The 15,356-nt window shown below is 42.4% G+C and overlaps 1 protein-coding gene across 7 annotated transcripts in view; it reads right to left on the minus strand.

Moving 5' to 3' along the window:
* DPF3 (double PHD fingers 3) overlaps positions 1–15,356 on the minus strand; it is a 208,596-nt gene that overhangs the window by 80,864 nt on the left and 112,376 nt on the right. For all 7 annotated transcript variants that reach the window (XR_015697543.1, XR_015697541.1, XR_015697547.1 and 4 more), the window contains exon 3: positions 9,813–9,920. Coding sequence is in view for 3 of the 7 variants with exons in the window: in XM_087721813.1 (XP_087577939.1) it covers positions 9,813–9,920 (108 nt within the window). In the remaining 4 variants the exon portion in view is untranslated. The remainder of the gene's footprint in view (positions 1–9,812; positions 9,921–15,356) is intronic.

Consider the following 15,356-nt stretch of genomic DNA (forward strand, 5'->3'; position numbering starts at 1 on the left):
ACTGCAAAATGGATTGTTTGAAATAGAGAGTATCCTGACTTTCTAATTAAATTTTATTAGCTGAGTGGCCCTTTTCTTCAATTGTTGTCTTTGAGAGAAATACTTTTACAGCTTTGTAGAAAGCAGAGATAAGGAAAAGCCAATCTCTATGGGGAGGCCAATTGTTTGTTTGCTTCCAATATCCCTATCCATTCTGATGTCAGACATCCAATTAGAAAACAGTACTGAGTACCTGGAACTACTCTGTTAATAACTTTAATAACCCCGCTCCTAAGGAGGTCCATCTAGTGGGATCAAGAAGGGCCTTCTCTGTGGTGGCTCCCTCCCAGTGGAACTTCATCCCCACAGAGATACCATTGAGCCCTATTTTGACACTCTTTTGCAAGGCCCTGAAGACTTGGTTATCAAGCCTCCGACTAATGAACCCAAGCAAATCAGAACTCTGAGACTTGGCTCCTTCTCAAAGGTTCTGTTTATTGAGTAGATCATATCACCATAGCTTCAATGGAAAACCAATTCTAAATCTTTCCTGTTTCAGTATACTTAAACTAGGAAATAACCCCATCCCCAAGTGTCACAGATCACATTGGCCAATTGGGTTCATTGGCGGGCTCCTTCCCCAGCATTATTGGTTGCCAGTAGAGATGACCTTGATTCTTACTAGAAAGCTCTTTGTTGTGACTAGTAATGCATTCCAACCTCCTTCCTCCCCCTTCTGTGTGGCAACTGAGAAACAGAAAGATGACTGTGGCCAGGTTCAGTTCAATGTTGACACTGGTTTTGCCAATAGGCCTGGGGACTTTAGAATAAAAAGGAGTCCATAAATGGCTCATTGACCTGGGGGGGTGGGGGTGGGTGAAGGTTTATTGCTTTTAATTGTTTTGTTTGGGATTTTTATCCTTGAAAACTGCTTGGAGTCTCTGAGCATGAGTTGGGTAGTCATATAAATTTTCTTAACTAAATAAATAAACTCTAGAGTTCAAGACAAAATAACTGGGCAGCTTTAGCTACATACAATATCATAGAATCATAGGGCTGGAAGGGACCTTGGTGGTCTTCTACTCCAACCGCCTGCCCAAGGCAGGAGTCTTTGTATCATCTTGGACAAATAGTTGTCTAATCTTTTCTTGAAAACCTCCAACGATAGAGCACCTACAAATCCAGGAGACAAGCTATTCCATTGATTTATGCTTGCATGATTCTATATTTAAAATCCATATGTTTAAATCGTACGTTCATAAACTTATGCTTATGAAACAAGGGCTTACTTACCACATGGCCAGATGAACCACACCAGTACATATCAGCAAACAGATCTGGAGGGCAAGCAAGACTTTTGTAAATCTGCCAGTTTCCCTGTGGCATACAGGATCAAAGTATGGGGCTATTGTCTTGCACTCTCTTTTTTTAGAGCCATGTTGTCAATTGTGCTCTGTCTTATTATCTCTTAATAGCTCTGCTAATGGTTCCTGCATTCCTTCACCAACTTTATCACTGTGTTCCTCTACAAGAATGCCTATGCATATTGCTTATTGGAGGTCTATCAGAGAAAACTTTCACACATAAAATGATTTGCACACTAGCTTCCATACGAGTAGGAACTCTGCTGCTTTTGGTTTCATGCTACTGTATTGTTCTTTAACTGGCTGATTACTTTTCTGTCTTCCGCTTCATTTGATTTCCTTGTCTCTGATTAGTTTTGTTCTTCTGTATTAGTCTGCTTTGCTGAGTCTAGCTTAAAAAGACAGCTTCCTTTCATAAATAAACTCCATGTTTGGTGCATTGCTTGTGTAATTTTGCCATGACATCATGTAAGGCAACAATTCAATCCCTGATCAGCCTGGCAGCTAGAAAATTCAGCATCCCAGATTGCATGCTGCATAGGATGCCTCTTATCATGTGAGTCCAAGGTTAAAGTAGACAGGTTTTCAGAGTGGGAAAGTCACATCACTTGTAAATCATTGTGTCAGACTTGGAAGTCATCATGGTATCAGGCCTCAAGCCTGCCACATTTCAAACAATGTCTACTATGGGAAACTGGGAGGGGGCATGGTATGGAGCTTGGAAGATATGCAGTCAAAATAACATTCCTTCTCAGAGAATCAAGGTCCTCTTGCCCCGGCACCTTGACTGATATGAATGGAAGGAATCTTCATGGCAGTGACTGATTGGACCATGTGATGGACTTGTGGGCTTGGGGGCAGGGTCTTGAACTTTCAACTGGGTAGGGAAAACCTGGAAGTTTTCAGATTTGGATTTTCCCAGATGTGCCAACATGGCTCTTCTAATAAATTGGTGTTTTCATTTCATTTTTTCATTTTTTTCATTTTATTAAGATTTATAGGCCGCCCTTTTCCCTGAGGGGACTCAGGGCGGCTTACAATCACAGGGAAGGGGGTGCAATATCAAAAGACAAACAAAGTGTGAACAAAAGAAAAATAATAAAACACAACTTTCATTCAACAGTCAACACTCGGGCGGGTAAATTGGGAACCTATCCCCAGGCCTGATGGGAGAGCCAGGTCTTGAGGGCTGCGCGGAAGGTCTGGATGGTGGTGAGGGTGCGGATCTCGACGGGGAGGTCGTTCCACAGGGTCGGAGCTGCAACAGAAAAGGCTCTCCTCCGTGTAGTCGCCAGTCGACATTGACTGGCGGATGGGATTCGGAGGAGGCCCAGTCTGTGCGATCTAATCAGTCGGAGGGAGGTAATCGGCAGAAGGCGGTCTCTCAAGTACCCAGATCCACTACCATGGAGTGCTTTAAAGGTGGTCATCAGTACCCTGAAGCGCACCCGGAGACCGACAGGTAGCCAGTGCAGCTCGCGGAGGATGGGTGTAACGTGGGCGAACCGCGGTGCGCCCACTATCACTCACGCGGCTGCATTCTGGACTAACTGCAGTCGCCGGATGCACTTCAAGGGCAACCCCATGTAGAGCCCATTGCAGTATTCCAGCCTAGAGATCACAAGGGCTCGAGTGACTGTTGCGAGAGCCTCCCGGTTTAGGTAGGGCCGCAACTGACAGACCAGGCGAACCTGGGCAAATGCCCCCCTGGTCACAGCTGACAACTGGTGGTCAAAAGTCAGCTGTGGATCCAGGAGGACTCCTAAGTTGCGGACCCTATCTGAGGGGTATAAAATTTGACCCCCCAGCCTAAGTGTTGGAACATTGGCCAAATTGTTGGGAGGGAAACACAACAGCCACTCGGTCTTGTCCGGGTTGAGTACCAGTTTGTTAGTGCTCATCCAGTTCTTAACGGCTGGATTGAGGAATCTCTTGCCTTGAATTCTTATTTTATTGAGGATGCTATTTGGAACCCTGACGTCAGTGGTGGGCTCCCGATCCCATTGCAACCGGTATGGTGCAACGGGGCTGGCGTCCACCACATGAACATGAGCAGAGCGCACATGTGTACTTACCGCTTGTGATGCTCCGCAACGCCTCCGTGACGCTCCAGGTGCTTGGCGGAGCATCGCACAGATGCCGTACGCTCCATGTGTGTGTGCGGAAGCCCCGAAGAGCTCAAATACCGGTAAGGAGTGCGAATGGGTCCTCTGGAGCACTGTACCAGAATGGTACCCGGTGCTCCCAACAGGCACCGGTACGCCCGGTCATAACCCACCACTTCCTGACATTAACCCCAATCTCTTCTAAACAACTCTATCAGCTCCCCGGATCCTGGTGTGCTCTCTGGGGTCCTGAGCCTCAGCTGCTCCCTGGCCAACCAGGGAGTACAAAGGCTCAGGGAAGGTGACACATTGGCCTATAGACATGTACTTGAAGATTAGCTGAAAAACTCTCCAAAAGTCCCAACCCCATGCATATTTATTTAGAAAATCCTAGAACAAAAATGCAACTTGAAAGTACTGCATACTATATACTATATCCCCATGTACCACCTTTCTGATATAAAAAGCTGCACTGGAGTCATACAAACATCTTAAAAGGTAAAGATTTCCCTGTCCGGATGTGGTCACGGTGTTAATCTCTGTTTCTAGGCTAAAAGAGCCAACGTTGCCAAAAAGATTTTCTGTGATCATGTGGCCAGCATGGCTACACACCATACCTGTAGATGAAAATTCAGAACTTGCAAGTACTTAACAGCTGCTAACGATGGAGCAGAATAGGCAAATTCCATTTTTTCATGCAGGTTTATTTAGCTGGTAGTCAGACCCTAATCAAAGCTTTCAAAACTGGGACTGCATTTTTTTCCCCTCAGAGAGTAAAAGGTTAAGTTTACAATATTATGTTTATTCCATGAATCACTTTATTTAAATATATAGCATTTGTAATGGAAGCAGAATCAAACCCCTTATACAAGTAGCCCTGTAATATTACTCCCTCTGCTGGTCCTCAGATAGTAGTTTTCCTGTATTGATTCAAAGAAATAAAAGCCTTTATGAATTACATATTGACAAAAGAGAGAGAGATTTTATGTTGCTATTTGTTAAAAGAAAATAAAATTGTACCTTTCTTAGAAAACTCTAAATCTCTGAATTCTGTGATGCATGAGGGTTTTTTTTTAAATAGACATTTGAAATAATAAAAACTGAAACAGTCAATATCAGACAGTTATGGGGCTTTTTAACTTGTCAATTGCCATTAGTTTTACTTTCATATTCCACTGAGTCCAGAGCAAAATGTCTGGGTTTCTAGGTGGAAAAAGTAAGTCATGAGAAACTGCTTCCTTTTTTTTTAATATGAGCAAAGCTGCAGTCAAGTTTAGATTATGTTTAAATTAAAATTTTAAAATTAAAAAAGCTACATTTGGTAGCTTTACCTGAAAAACTGGAAGGCATTGAGGCCTCAGATAATGAGGTCCCAAATTTTAGATGTTATACATTATTAACAAAACTCTTTTTTGCTTCCCAGTGTTCACTTCATTCAAACAAAAAGAGAGTTTGGGTGAAATTCTCTTTGGTGTTTTAACATCTGATTATGAAGTTTTGGTTAAGGTATTTCCTCTTTCCAACAGTCAGTACTGCAGCCTCCCTGAGTTTTCATTCTTCAGTTATGGTAAGTCCTATGGAAGGACACCATAAATAGCCTTTTTCTATGATGATTTTCCAAACGTTGTAGCCACCACCCTTTAAAAAATTCTGGAGAATTAATTTCACCCTTCTATGGAAAAATTGGGGAAATCATCCATCAAAGCTATTTTATCAAGAAGGTTAGTAGGTAATCATGCTCAAATCCAGGACAGGTATAAAATCTGTAGACGAATCAAATTCTACATTTTCAAAAATGGAGGCTCAGTATACACTGTTTTGATTTTTCTTCATCTAAGAAAATCAAAAGAAAGAAAATCCTAACAAGAACACTTTACTATTACACTTGAACTGGTTTAAACTCCCCATTCCTGACATTTTTCTTTGTGAGATTTGCTAACCATTTTATTCTATTTTTCCCTCTTATTCCGGGTGTATACCAACCAATGACTCCTAATGACTCTAAGCAGTATTGCAATAATATGAAAAACTATTAAGCAATGAAGCAATAAAGCAAAAGAACAAGAAGCAAAGATGGCAAACTGAGCAGCAATACTGATCAATCCTAGGCAAAGAAAGGCCTTAGCAAAGAGCCAGGTTTCCAAAGCCCTTTGAAAGACCAATAAGTAGGGTAGGGTCCCCGCAGATCTTAGGGAAAGCCTCGTTCCAGAGAGGCCTCAATAGATGAAATTGTCTAATTGGGATGACCCAGAGCGCTCTAACCCTATTGGATTGAAGTGGCTAAGCAGTTATTAGTGAAGACAATTGCATTTGAAAAAAAAACCAAGAAAGAAAAATCTAAATCAAAAGAAATAATGGGACATCCATTATCCACACAACAGTTTCTAGGATACAATGGAGTTATTCTATTTGAGCTAGTAAAAGGCATTTACACTGTTCCTGCATATGCCTTCATCTCTATCTAAGATTTGCGCTACACATGGACTAAAATGGAATGCCTGCTATGTAATTGCTGCCATGAACCAAAGGCCAGCTATTCAATTTCTATTCTGTTCCTTCAAGGTGAGAATCTTACATCAGTCTATTTCTTTTGGGTTGGCTCTTTAGAAGATAGATAAAAATATAAAAGTCCAAAGAAATCTCTTCATTGCATTCATAAGAAAATGTATCTGACCGTCATAGACTTACAAATAATATCTAACAGAACTAAAGGAATATAAGCAGAAGCAAGAACTCTCATGTATGCTGGTATTTTCTCTAAATCCTTACAAGGCCAGTTGAAATCCCACGGGACCTTTTACACCCAGTAATGTACACACACCTACAAATGCTTGATAAAATGGACAAGGTTGTTAACTTGGAGCAGTCATGTTTTACAAGTTGTCTCAATGATAACAAAAAACTTAGCAGCCTTTTTTTATTTTTGCTTTCAAAGACTCCTCCTAAGTCAACAAGCCGTCCAAAAGCACCTTTTGCTCACTAAAATAGATGTGATAACAGAAGCTGAGCTAAGCCTCAGAACGCAAACAAAGAACTGTGTGGAGGAAGACCACGGAAGTAATCCTCACATGCATTAATGCTAACCTAACTAGCAATTGAAAGAACAGAGAAAAGTCCGTTGTCTTCCCTGTCCCCATCATATGGTGTTGTGGTTCCAAGTGCTAGCTGTGGTTTGAAAGTAGCTGAGCACAATAACATGGTAGAAAAATGTTTCGGTTAAGCAGTTAGAAACCACACAAAAATATGTTGGTTCTTCGAATTAGACTCTCTCTCTCTCTCTCTCTCTCTTCTGAAGGCCACCTGCTATCTTTCAAGGATGAGCCAAGTCACAAGCAGTTCAAATTCCAGCAATGATACGTATATGAAGGCCTCAGAAGCATAGAGAAAAATAGATAAGCAGCTCCTCATTTTCACTTCTACACTGCTTATGGAGGAGGTACGTGATCTTTAGTTCTCCCTAGTTCTGGTTCTCCTTTAGCAGTTCAGATTTACACCCTCAAATTTCCACATTATAAATCAGGCATCAGACGCAGCAATTAGAAAATAAATTAAATATGACTTATTAGACATGCACTTTGGTTAAAATCAGGAAATCGTCATCACTTCTCACCTTACTAGTTTTATGATACTAGAAATAGTCATGCTTTTCATCTAAATAGCACAGGTAGTAGAGGAATAATGTTTTGCTAATTTTGATTTACATCTTAGCATATCTCAGTGAAGGACTTCATATAGTCTAGAATACAAGACCTCCCTTTGGAGATAGATTCCCTCTAGCTGTTGGAACTGCTTAAAATTGACAGATGAGCAATGTGGAAGTTGCTTCCCACCTACACCTTTCACATGTGCTCATTTGCAAATGCAGTACCAATTATGTTAGTATGGTAATAGAACTTTCATAGGGGATCTTTCTACCACTCCAAATTTAGGTCCAAAGATGTGCATTCTCACACCTTTAGAAGCTAAACCAATCAATTTCTATCGTAGCCAAATGAAACTCCACAAAACAAGTTATCTTTCTCTAAGCCACAGTAAAGCTCCATAGAACATCTGGGCTCCTTCATCACAGATAGTGTCTTCTGGCTTCATTTAACATAGCATTTTAATTCTGAGTCCTTCAAAGGGAAAAATGGTTTGACAGCTTCACAGGTTCCATTTCATACCAATTCCTTAAATTAGCGAATACAAACCACACTTCTGCTCCCACTCTAAGCAGAAGCCAGAACCGATCTCAGCTCTTTTGGTTCATCTCAGATCCTTTATGTCAGGGTGTCCCAAACCCCGTGGACCAACACCGGTCTGTGGCATGCATGAAACTGGGCCACACAAATAAGCAAAACCCCATTCATGGGACTCAGGCAGAATATGAAACCAGCCCCCTCCAGTCCATGGAAAAACCTCTCTCCACAGAACCAGCCTCTGGTGCCCAAAATGTTGGGGGGGGGGGGCTCTGCTTTATATGTTTCTGTCCTACGGTATCCCATGGGCCAGGTGCTGAAACTGATGTGAGGGTTGTCTCCTTTTCCCTTCTCGTTGGCAGGAGATCGGCTCACTACAAAACATTAGACTGCTGTCTGGCATCTTTTCAAGCAACTGTCTCATAAAGGAGAACTGTTGGTTTTGTGTTGGAGTGGGGAATAAAGGGGTTTTTGTTGCACCACTTACTGGTATCCCCAGCTCCCACAGCAACCTTCAGCATCCCATATCTCTCTGCTTAGAATGTACCTTCTCCCCCCCCCACCCCCAAGCCATTTCCTCTGCTTCAGCACTCTAGCAACTTGCATCCAAGGCAATGGCGAAATTCAAACATTTTTACTACCGGTTCTGTGGGCGTGGCTTGGTGGGTGTGGCAGGGGAAAGATACTGCAAAAACCCATTCTTCCCCCACTCTGGGGCCAGCCAGAGGTGGTAGTTGCCAGGTCTCCGAACTACTTAAAATTTCCACTACCGATTCTCCAGAACCTTTCAGAATTTCACTGCTGATCCAAGGTTAGAGCTATTGGAGAGATTGGATTGCCAAACTGCCTTCTAGCAAAAGGCTTTTGAAGTAACTGAGGAAAAAGAAGCCTAGAAGTTGCCTCTTGGAGAAAAATAACGATTGAATGGTCGATGAAGATTCTCAGTCATCCAGGCAAAATTGTCAGGAAGTTGAGTCATAGCAACCGATTTTCTTGTCAGTTTGAGATATTTTGCTGCCCATCCAAACAGCTTCTCAACATCTCAAACCAGCAAGAAAGCCACAGGCTTTGCAGAAGAAACCCTGAGGCTGGTGCAGGAATACCCCTAAAGAAAACATTAAGAGTTGGTACAGTGACTCTTTGCCTGTTCACATTCCCCTAACCAACTTGTTCAGAGTGAAGAAGCTGCTTGGATGGGCAGTAAAACATCTCAAACCAACAAGAAAATAAGTCCAGTTGCCATAACTCACTTCCTGATAATAACCACATGGTTTTCTTGCATGTTCCTCCTGATCAGAAGGAGGGAGGGAGGGAGGGAGGGGGAGAGGAGAGAGAGAGAGAGAGAGAGAGGGAGGGAGGGAGGGAGGGAGGGAGGGAGGGAGAGAGAGAGAGAGAGAGAGAGAGAGAGAGAGAGCTAATTGCCTTATGCTGTTCCCTTCCTGCTCTTTACCTTCTGAGGTCTGTAGGAGTGAAAGCAACTGCAAACATAACTTCAAAATGGTTTGGAGAATTGTGGAATGAAAAGAGCACCAAGTAGCAATGCCCTTAGAAGGAGTTATTAAACCTAAACACAGTAATGCCTTGCGTAATACCCAAGAAATTTACTTCCATTCCAAATGTTAGATTCTTAAAAGGTAGAAGAACACGAAGCCCTCACATACCTACTGTAGTTCCCACATCTGTACCTGAATTTGGAATAGACTTTTTAAATTCTATTGCACATTGGCAGTGTGACAAAAGATAGATAAAGCTGGAAGAGAAGCAGAAAATACACAGAAGTTTGCATTGTAGATTTTTCTTCAACGGCAATAGCCAGTGCTCTAGTTTACTTCAACAGTAACTTAAAGACACATAGGGCCTTTTTTCTCTTGCATTTTTCAAAGGAAAAGGAAGACTCCAAGGTTTCCCCCCCCCCATCTTGTCCATGAATGAAATCATGCTTAGCTGAAGCAACATTAAATTGCTATTTTCCTCCTTATTCCACCTGGTCCAAGGATACTGTCACCTTCTAACCCTGGAGGAAATTCATGTGACTTAAGAGAGGCAACAGAAGAGGTCAGTAAGGAGGACAGTCCATTTCATGCTCATATAGTTTTCTTCCAATTTAAGGATGAAGAGATAAGACTCACCAGATGGGCAAAGGCAAGCATGGGGAAGTAAAAGAAATGAATAGGAAGAGCACTTACCGGGTTTAATCTCCAGCAACTTCAGCCTGGAGTCTTCAGGGGGATGCAAACGTCTCTTCTTGCGCCAGCACCGAGCAGGATATGTATAGAGCTGCCCAGGAGCTAGTCCTGAGGGTCAAAAAGAAACAAAAACGAGAGAGTCACAAAGAATAGATGATAGATAGATAGATAGATAGATAGATAGATAGATAGATAGATAGACAGACAGACAGACAGACAGACAGACATAATCCTTTTGAAAAGAACAAAAATGCAGGTAGTCCTTGACCTACGACCCCAAGTAAACCCAAACTTTTTGTTGCTACAGTGAGACATTTGTTGAGATTTGCCCCATTTTGCTGACACAGATGGTAATCTAGTGTATATATGCCCCAATTTCCCTCATGGCTTCTTCAGATATAGAAAAAGAAATTAGTTCTTCAGACCACATGTAACTGATGAAGAAGGCTTCCCGTATCTGTCTTTCTTGCATTCAGAATGGGGTGCCCTATCTAATTTCATTCTCCTCCTATTAGTTTCAAAATGACTCATAGAGAATTCAAAATTCAAAAATGACTTTATTTAGAACAATTCTGCCTCAGTTAGTGTTAGATACTAGCAACTGTTATAATGGTTTCCACCAAGGTCCTCTTTTTCGTCGGGAACAGAGGTTTAATCTCATTGGTCAAAGTGTCTGACAGCTCCCTATAAAAGGGCTGCTGTCAACCTGAACCTTCGCTAGATTGTACATACTTGTCCTATTACAATAAAGAGCTGTTGTTGCCTAAGCCTGAGTGTGCCTTTCCATTACCTAATTCAGGGGTAGTCAACATTTTTATACCTACCTCCCACTTTTGTATCTCTGTTAGTAGTAAAATTTTCTAACCGCCCACCAGTTCCACAGTAATGGTGATTTATAAAGTAGGGAAGTCAATTAAATTTTAAAATGGAAAGTGCTTCAATATCGGACAAAACCCGTACTAGTGGGTGGTAGGGACCAGGTTGACTACCACTGACCTAATCTAACAGTCAGGGTCATAGCTGCATACTATATGCACAGGATATGTACAAGGCATAACGGTCACATTAAACCAATAGTACACTTGCAGCACAAATTCCTCTACATGATACCATATAGCATAATGTGCATTGAGAGCAGAGGTGGCATTCAGCAGGTTCTGACCAGTTCTGGAGAACCTGTAGCGGAGATTTTGAGTAGTTCGGAGAACCGCTAAATACCACCTCTGACTGGCCCCATCCCCATCTATTCTCTGTCTCCCAAGTCCCAGCTGATTGGGAGGGAATGGAGATTTTGCAGTATCCTTCCCCTGCCACGCTTACCAAGCCATGCCCCTCCATCAAGTCACACCCACAGAACCGGTAGTAAAACATTTTGAATCCCATCACTGATTGAGAGCATAATCCATCTCTCTCACTTGGCGAATATAGCAGTGCATGTGGCCTTGGGTACCCAAGACTGCTTGCAGTGTTATGAGAGAGATAAGATCAGTGGCTCAGTCATGGACACTGAAGCTTAAAAAAGAGCTCAGGTTTCGTACTCTTCTGAAAATAAGCTTCTTTTTTATTTGTTTATTTTCTCAGCATCTCTGGAAAAATCACAGTGTAATGTGACTCAGATTAAAGAAGAGATGAACAAGTGACCCAGAAAAATTCAATCTGGAATTTTTTGATCTTTCTGCCTGATAACCGCTGAACAAGCGACAAAGAGCCTAGCAGGGTGTTGACAATGAATCGGTTAATTGTGGCACAGACTTTAGGATGCAAAACACTATTTTCTTCTGCACTGTATTCACAAGAGTAAAAAAGTTATCCGCAAATAAGTATTTGGAAGGCAAAAGTAGACTAACAAGTACGATTTAAAGATTGGGAACTGTTCCCTGCAAACAAATAGTCCTGTTTGCAGGGATTTCTATTTACCAGAACATCAAAGAACAAACCACTATAACTGACACCGCATGGGGACAATCATTTTGCATAGCACTTCTTTAGTGCAAGAAATAAATAGTAGTAAAATTGATAATGAGCTCTACTCACGCACTATTCATTCTAATTCTTTAATTCTCACGCTAATGCTCTTAAATATCCAAAATATGAGGCCAGAGGCAGGGAATCTCAAAAGTGCTTCAGTGCTATGTTTCTATTTTTATATTCCAATTTATAAACTCCTTTAATTCCCTTACTTAGAACCTGACCTATTTGGCTCACCGAAATAACATATCCTTGCCTAGCAGGTAAAATGATCACTTATCTTGGTGGAAATTACATAGAATAGCATCTACTAAAAACAGCACTGAAAATAGGATTAGTTTAACCGATTAAAGCATTTTAAAGTGTAAGGGACAGTGTGCCTTCTTTCATGGAAAACAAAATACTGTATATCTCACCAGGGAGACAGTTCCACAGATGAGGGAAGCTGTAATCAAAAAGATATCTCTAGCACTTATTACTCACCTTATTTCTCATAGCACTCAGGGAAAAATCTTAGTATAACCATTTAGTGTACTAAATGGGAAGCAGATATTCCATTGAGTATCTAAGCCACCAATCTTGTAGGAACCCATAAATAGCAATAGCTCTTAGACTTATATACCAGCCCATAGTGCTTTACAGCACTGTCTGGGCAGTTTATGTCAGCATATTGCCCCCAACAATCTGGATTTCATGAGACTAGACGAAGACCAGAAGGCAGCAACAGTGATAGATATAGTGGTGCCATGTGTGTGTACATGTGCACATGTAAATACACATGTTACACACCAAAATACGCACCCTTAGCACTGCTCTATCTATCACACACAGAAACATGCATGTACAGTATAGGACCGTGATGCCGAACCTATGGCACATGTGCCGCAGGTGGCACGTGGAGCTATATTTGCTGGCACGGCAGCCCTTAGCTCAGGTGTGCATGTGCGTGACAGCCAGCTGATTTTTGGCCTTCCAGGGGCAGGAGGAGACCATTTTGGGGGGAGGCTGGGCTCCAGAGGCTTTCCGAGGAAGGTGAAAAACAGCCCAACGGGCAAATCGGAAGTTCATTCCTAAACTTCCGGTTGGGCTGTTGGGCCGTTTTTCACCCTCCCAAATTTTAGCAAAGCCTCCAGAGCCTAGAGAGGGCAAAAAACAGGCCCAATGGGTCAACCAGAAGTTCGTTTCCCATTGGGCCTATTTTTCGCCCTCCCCAGGCTCTGGGGGCTTTCTTGAAGCCTAGGGATGCAAAAACGCCCTCCCCTGGGCTTCAGGAATGCCTCCGGAGTATGGGGAGGGTGAAAATACCCCCCATGCAGGGGGTCTCTCATTCATGCACAGGTGGGGGAGTCAAGTGCGCATGCACAGGTGGGTGTGGCATACATGCATAATAGCACACACACACACACACACACACACACACACACACAATTTTGGTATTCCTTTAGAAAAAAGGTTAGCCATCACTGGTATATGATATCAGCCTGTGGATCCACGTGGCATTTTATCCTTTAAGAATAAAGTCTGCCTTACCTACAGAAAATGTGAAATAGGTTCCTCTGAAACTGTTTCCCCCACCCCAACCACCACCCCTCGACCTTTCTCCTTTTTCTTAATGCTTTTATTATAGTTCTTCAGGCAAGTGTGATGCCTATGTACTACCAAATACAGTCTGGGCTATCAATTTTACTGCTGGGGAAAGTGTACGTTCCTTATATAAACAAGGAAAATCAATCCAGGGAGTTTTCTGTCTGACTGCAAAACTGATTAAATCAGGTTCTCTAATAAGATCAGATTGAGAAATTGACTATAGAGAATGGAAGGCAGGGAGCATTTCCTATCTGTCCTTTCCCCCAGAGACTTGGCAGACAGGAAAAGATTAGTTTGATTTAAGGTATTTTTTAAAGCCACATCAAGCACACCTGGATGAAAAAAAAACACTCAACAGGTGAAGCAAGCTATTATATGAAAAAAAAATACTACAAACTTCTTTAGAAGTTATATATGCTGTGCTCAGATTTTAAATCCCCGGCACTTAAAACATGGGGTCATTGCACTATTCCAGAATCAGCTCCACAACTCTGTAATCATTGTCTGTGTTTGGAGTTACTTGATTTATTTCTGGCTCAGCACACTGAAATCCTGTCAAACTTCTGGGTAATCTGTTGTTGTTTTTCTCCCTGGGGCAGAACTCAGGCCTCACTCCACCTCCGATACACAAGCTTCAGCTGATGTCGCTATTTCTGGATGCTGTTTCTGGGTGTCACTGTTTCTAGGTGGCCCTCGGGATATCAGCACAACAATCAGGCTTGGAAGCCATCTTTTCCTTCGGTCCTCAAGCCTGCCACACGTTCTGCTGTGGGAAACTGGGAGGGGGGATTGTATGGAGCATGGGAAATATGTAGCCATAATAACATTCCTTCTCAGAGAGTCAAGGTCATCTTGCCCCAGCACCTGGACTGATGTGGATGGAAGGAATCTTCCTTCGTGGCAATAACTGACTGGACCATGTGATGACCTTGTGGGTGTTGGGGCAGGGTCTTGAACTTTCAACTGGGTGGGGGAAACCTGGAAGCTTTCAGATTGAAGTTTCCCAGATGTGCCAAAATGGGTCTTCCAATAAATTGGAATTTGAGGAATTTCTAGCCTCAGACTTTTATTTTATAGATGAAATTACCCTGACAGTAGCCACACTTCCCGACAAACTCTTTAATTTGTACTGCCTGTGAGCTTTGTCCAATAACATCGGTAATCATCTATACCCTATCATCTGCTGCTGCACTGAGCAAATTTGCACAATCTTTAGGATGGGATTGTTGCTCTTCTTAGCTCAGCCAAAGAGACAAGGAAGGACCCAAGCTGATAATAAAGTGAAAAAGAGTTTAAAGAAATGATAAATCAGGACTGGACAGAAGCATCAAAAATGTCTTTATTGTTTCTCTTTATGTATACAGAGTTCTAATCTAGGATCTCAAGTTCTATCATTACCTGGAATAAATGGATGATAGATAGATAGATAGATAGATAGATAGATAGATAGATAGATAGGTAGGTAGGTAGGTAGGTAGGTAGGTAGGTAGGTAGGTAGGTAGGTAGGTAGGTAGGTAGGTAGGCAGGCAGGCAGGCAGGCAGGCAGGCAGGCAGGCAGGCAGGCAGGCAGGCAGGCAGGCAGGCAGGCAGGCAGACAGATAGATATAAAGATATAAAGATATAAAGATATAAAGATATAAAGATATAATATAAAGACAGACATACAATGATGGATGGATAAATTATTCCTTTAGTTCAGCAGTTCCCAACCTTTCCTGCTTGGCGGACCAACAAGGGAGGTCGGGGGGTGAGAGAGGGGATTGCTCCAGATGAATGGTAGGCGCGCATGCGCACAGCTCCATTTGTGTGAGCAATAAGTGTGCATGCCTACCGCTCAACAAGTGGAGCTTTGTATACTCCCATGAGTACCTGCAATTCATGTAAGCACCTGTCACTCATGAAAGTGGAGCTGTACAAGGAAACACGCTCCCCTGTCACTCTCATGGCCCAGTTCCAAATGGGCCAAGGTGCAGTAGTGGGCCATAGTGC

The sequence above is a fragment of the Thamnophis sirtalis genome, unplaced genomic scaffold (genome assembly GCF_051295495.1).
Source record: "Thamnophis sirtalis isolate CommonGarterSnake01/CBP01778 unplaced genomic scaffold, rThaSir2_p1.2 scaffold_1, whole genome shotgun sequence".
NCBI classification, from domain to species: domain Eukaryota; kingdom Metazoa; phylum Chordata; class Lepidosauria; order Squamata; family Natricidae; genus Thamnophis; species Thamnophis sirtalis.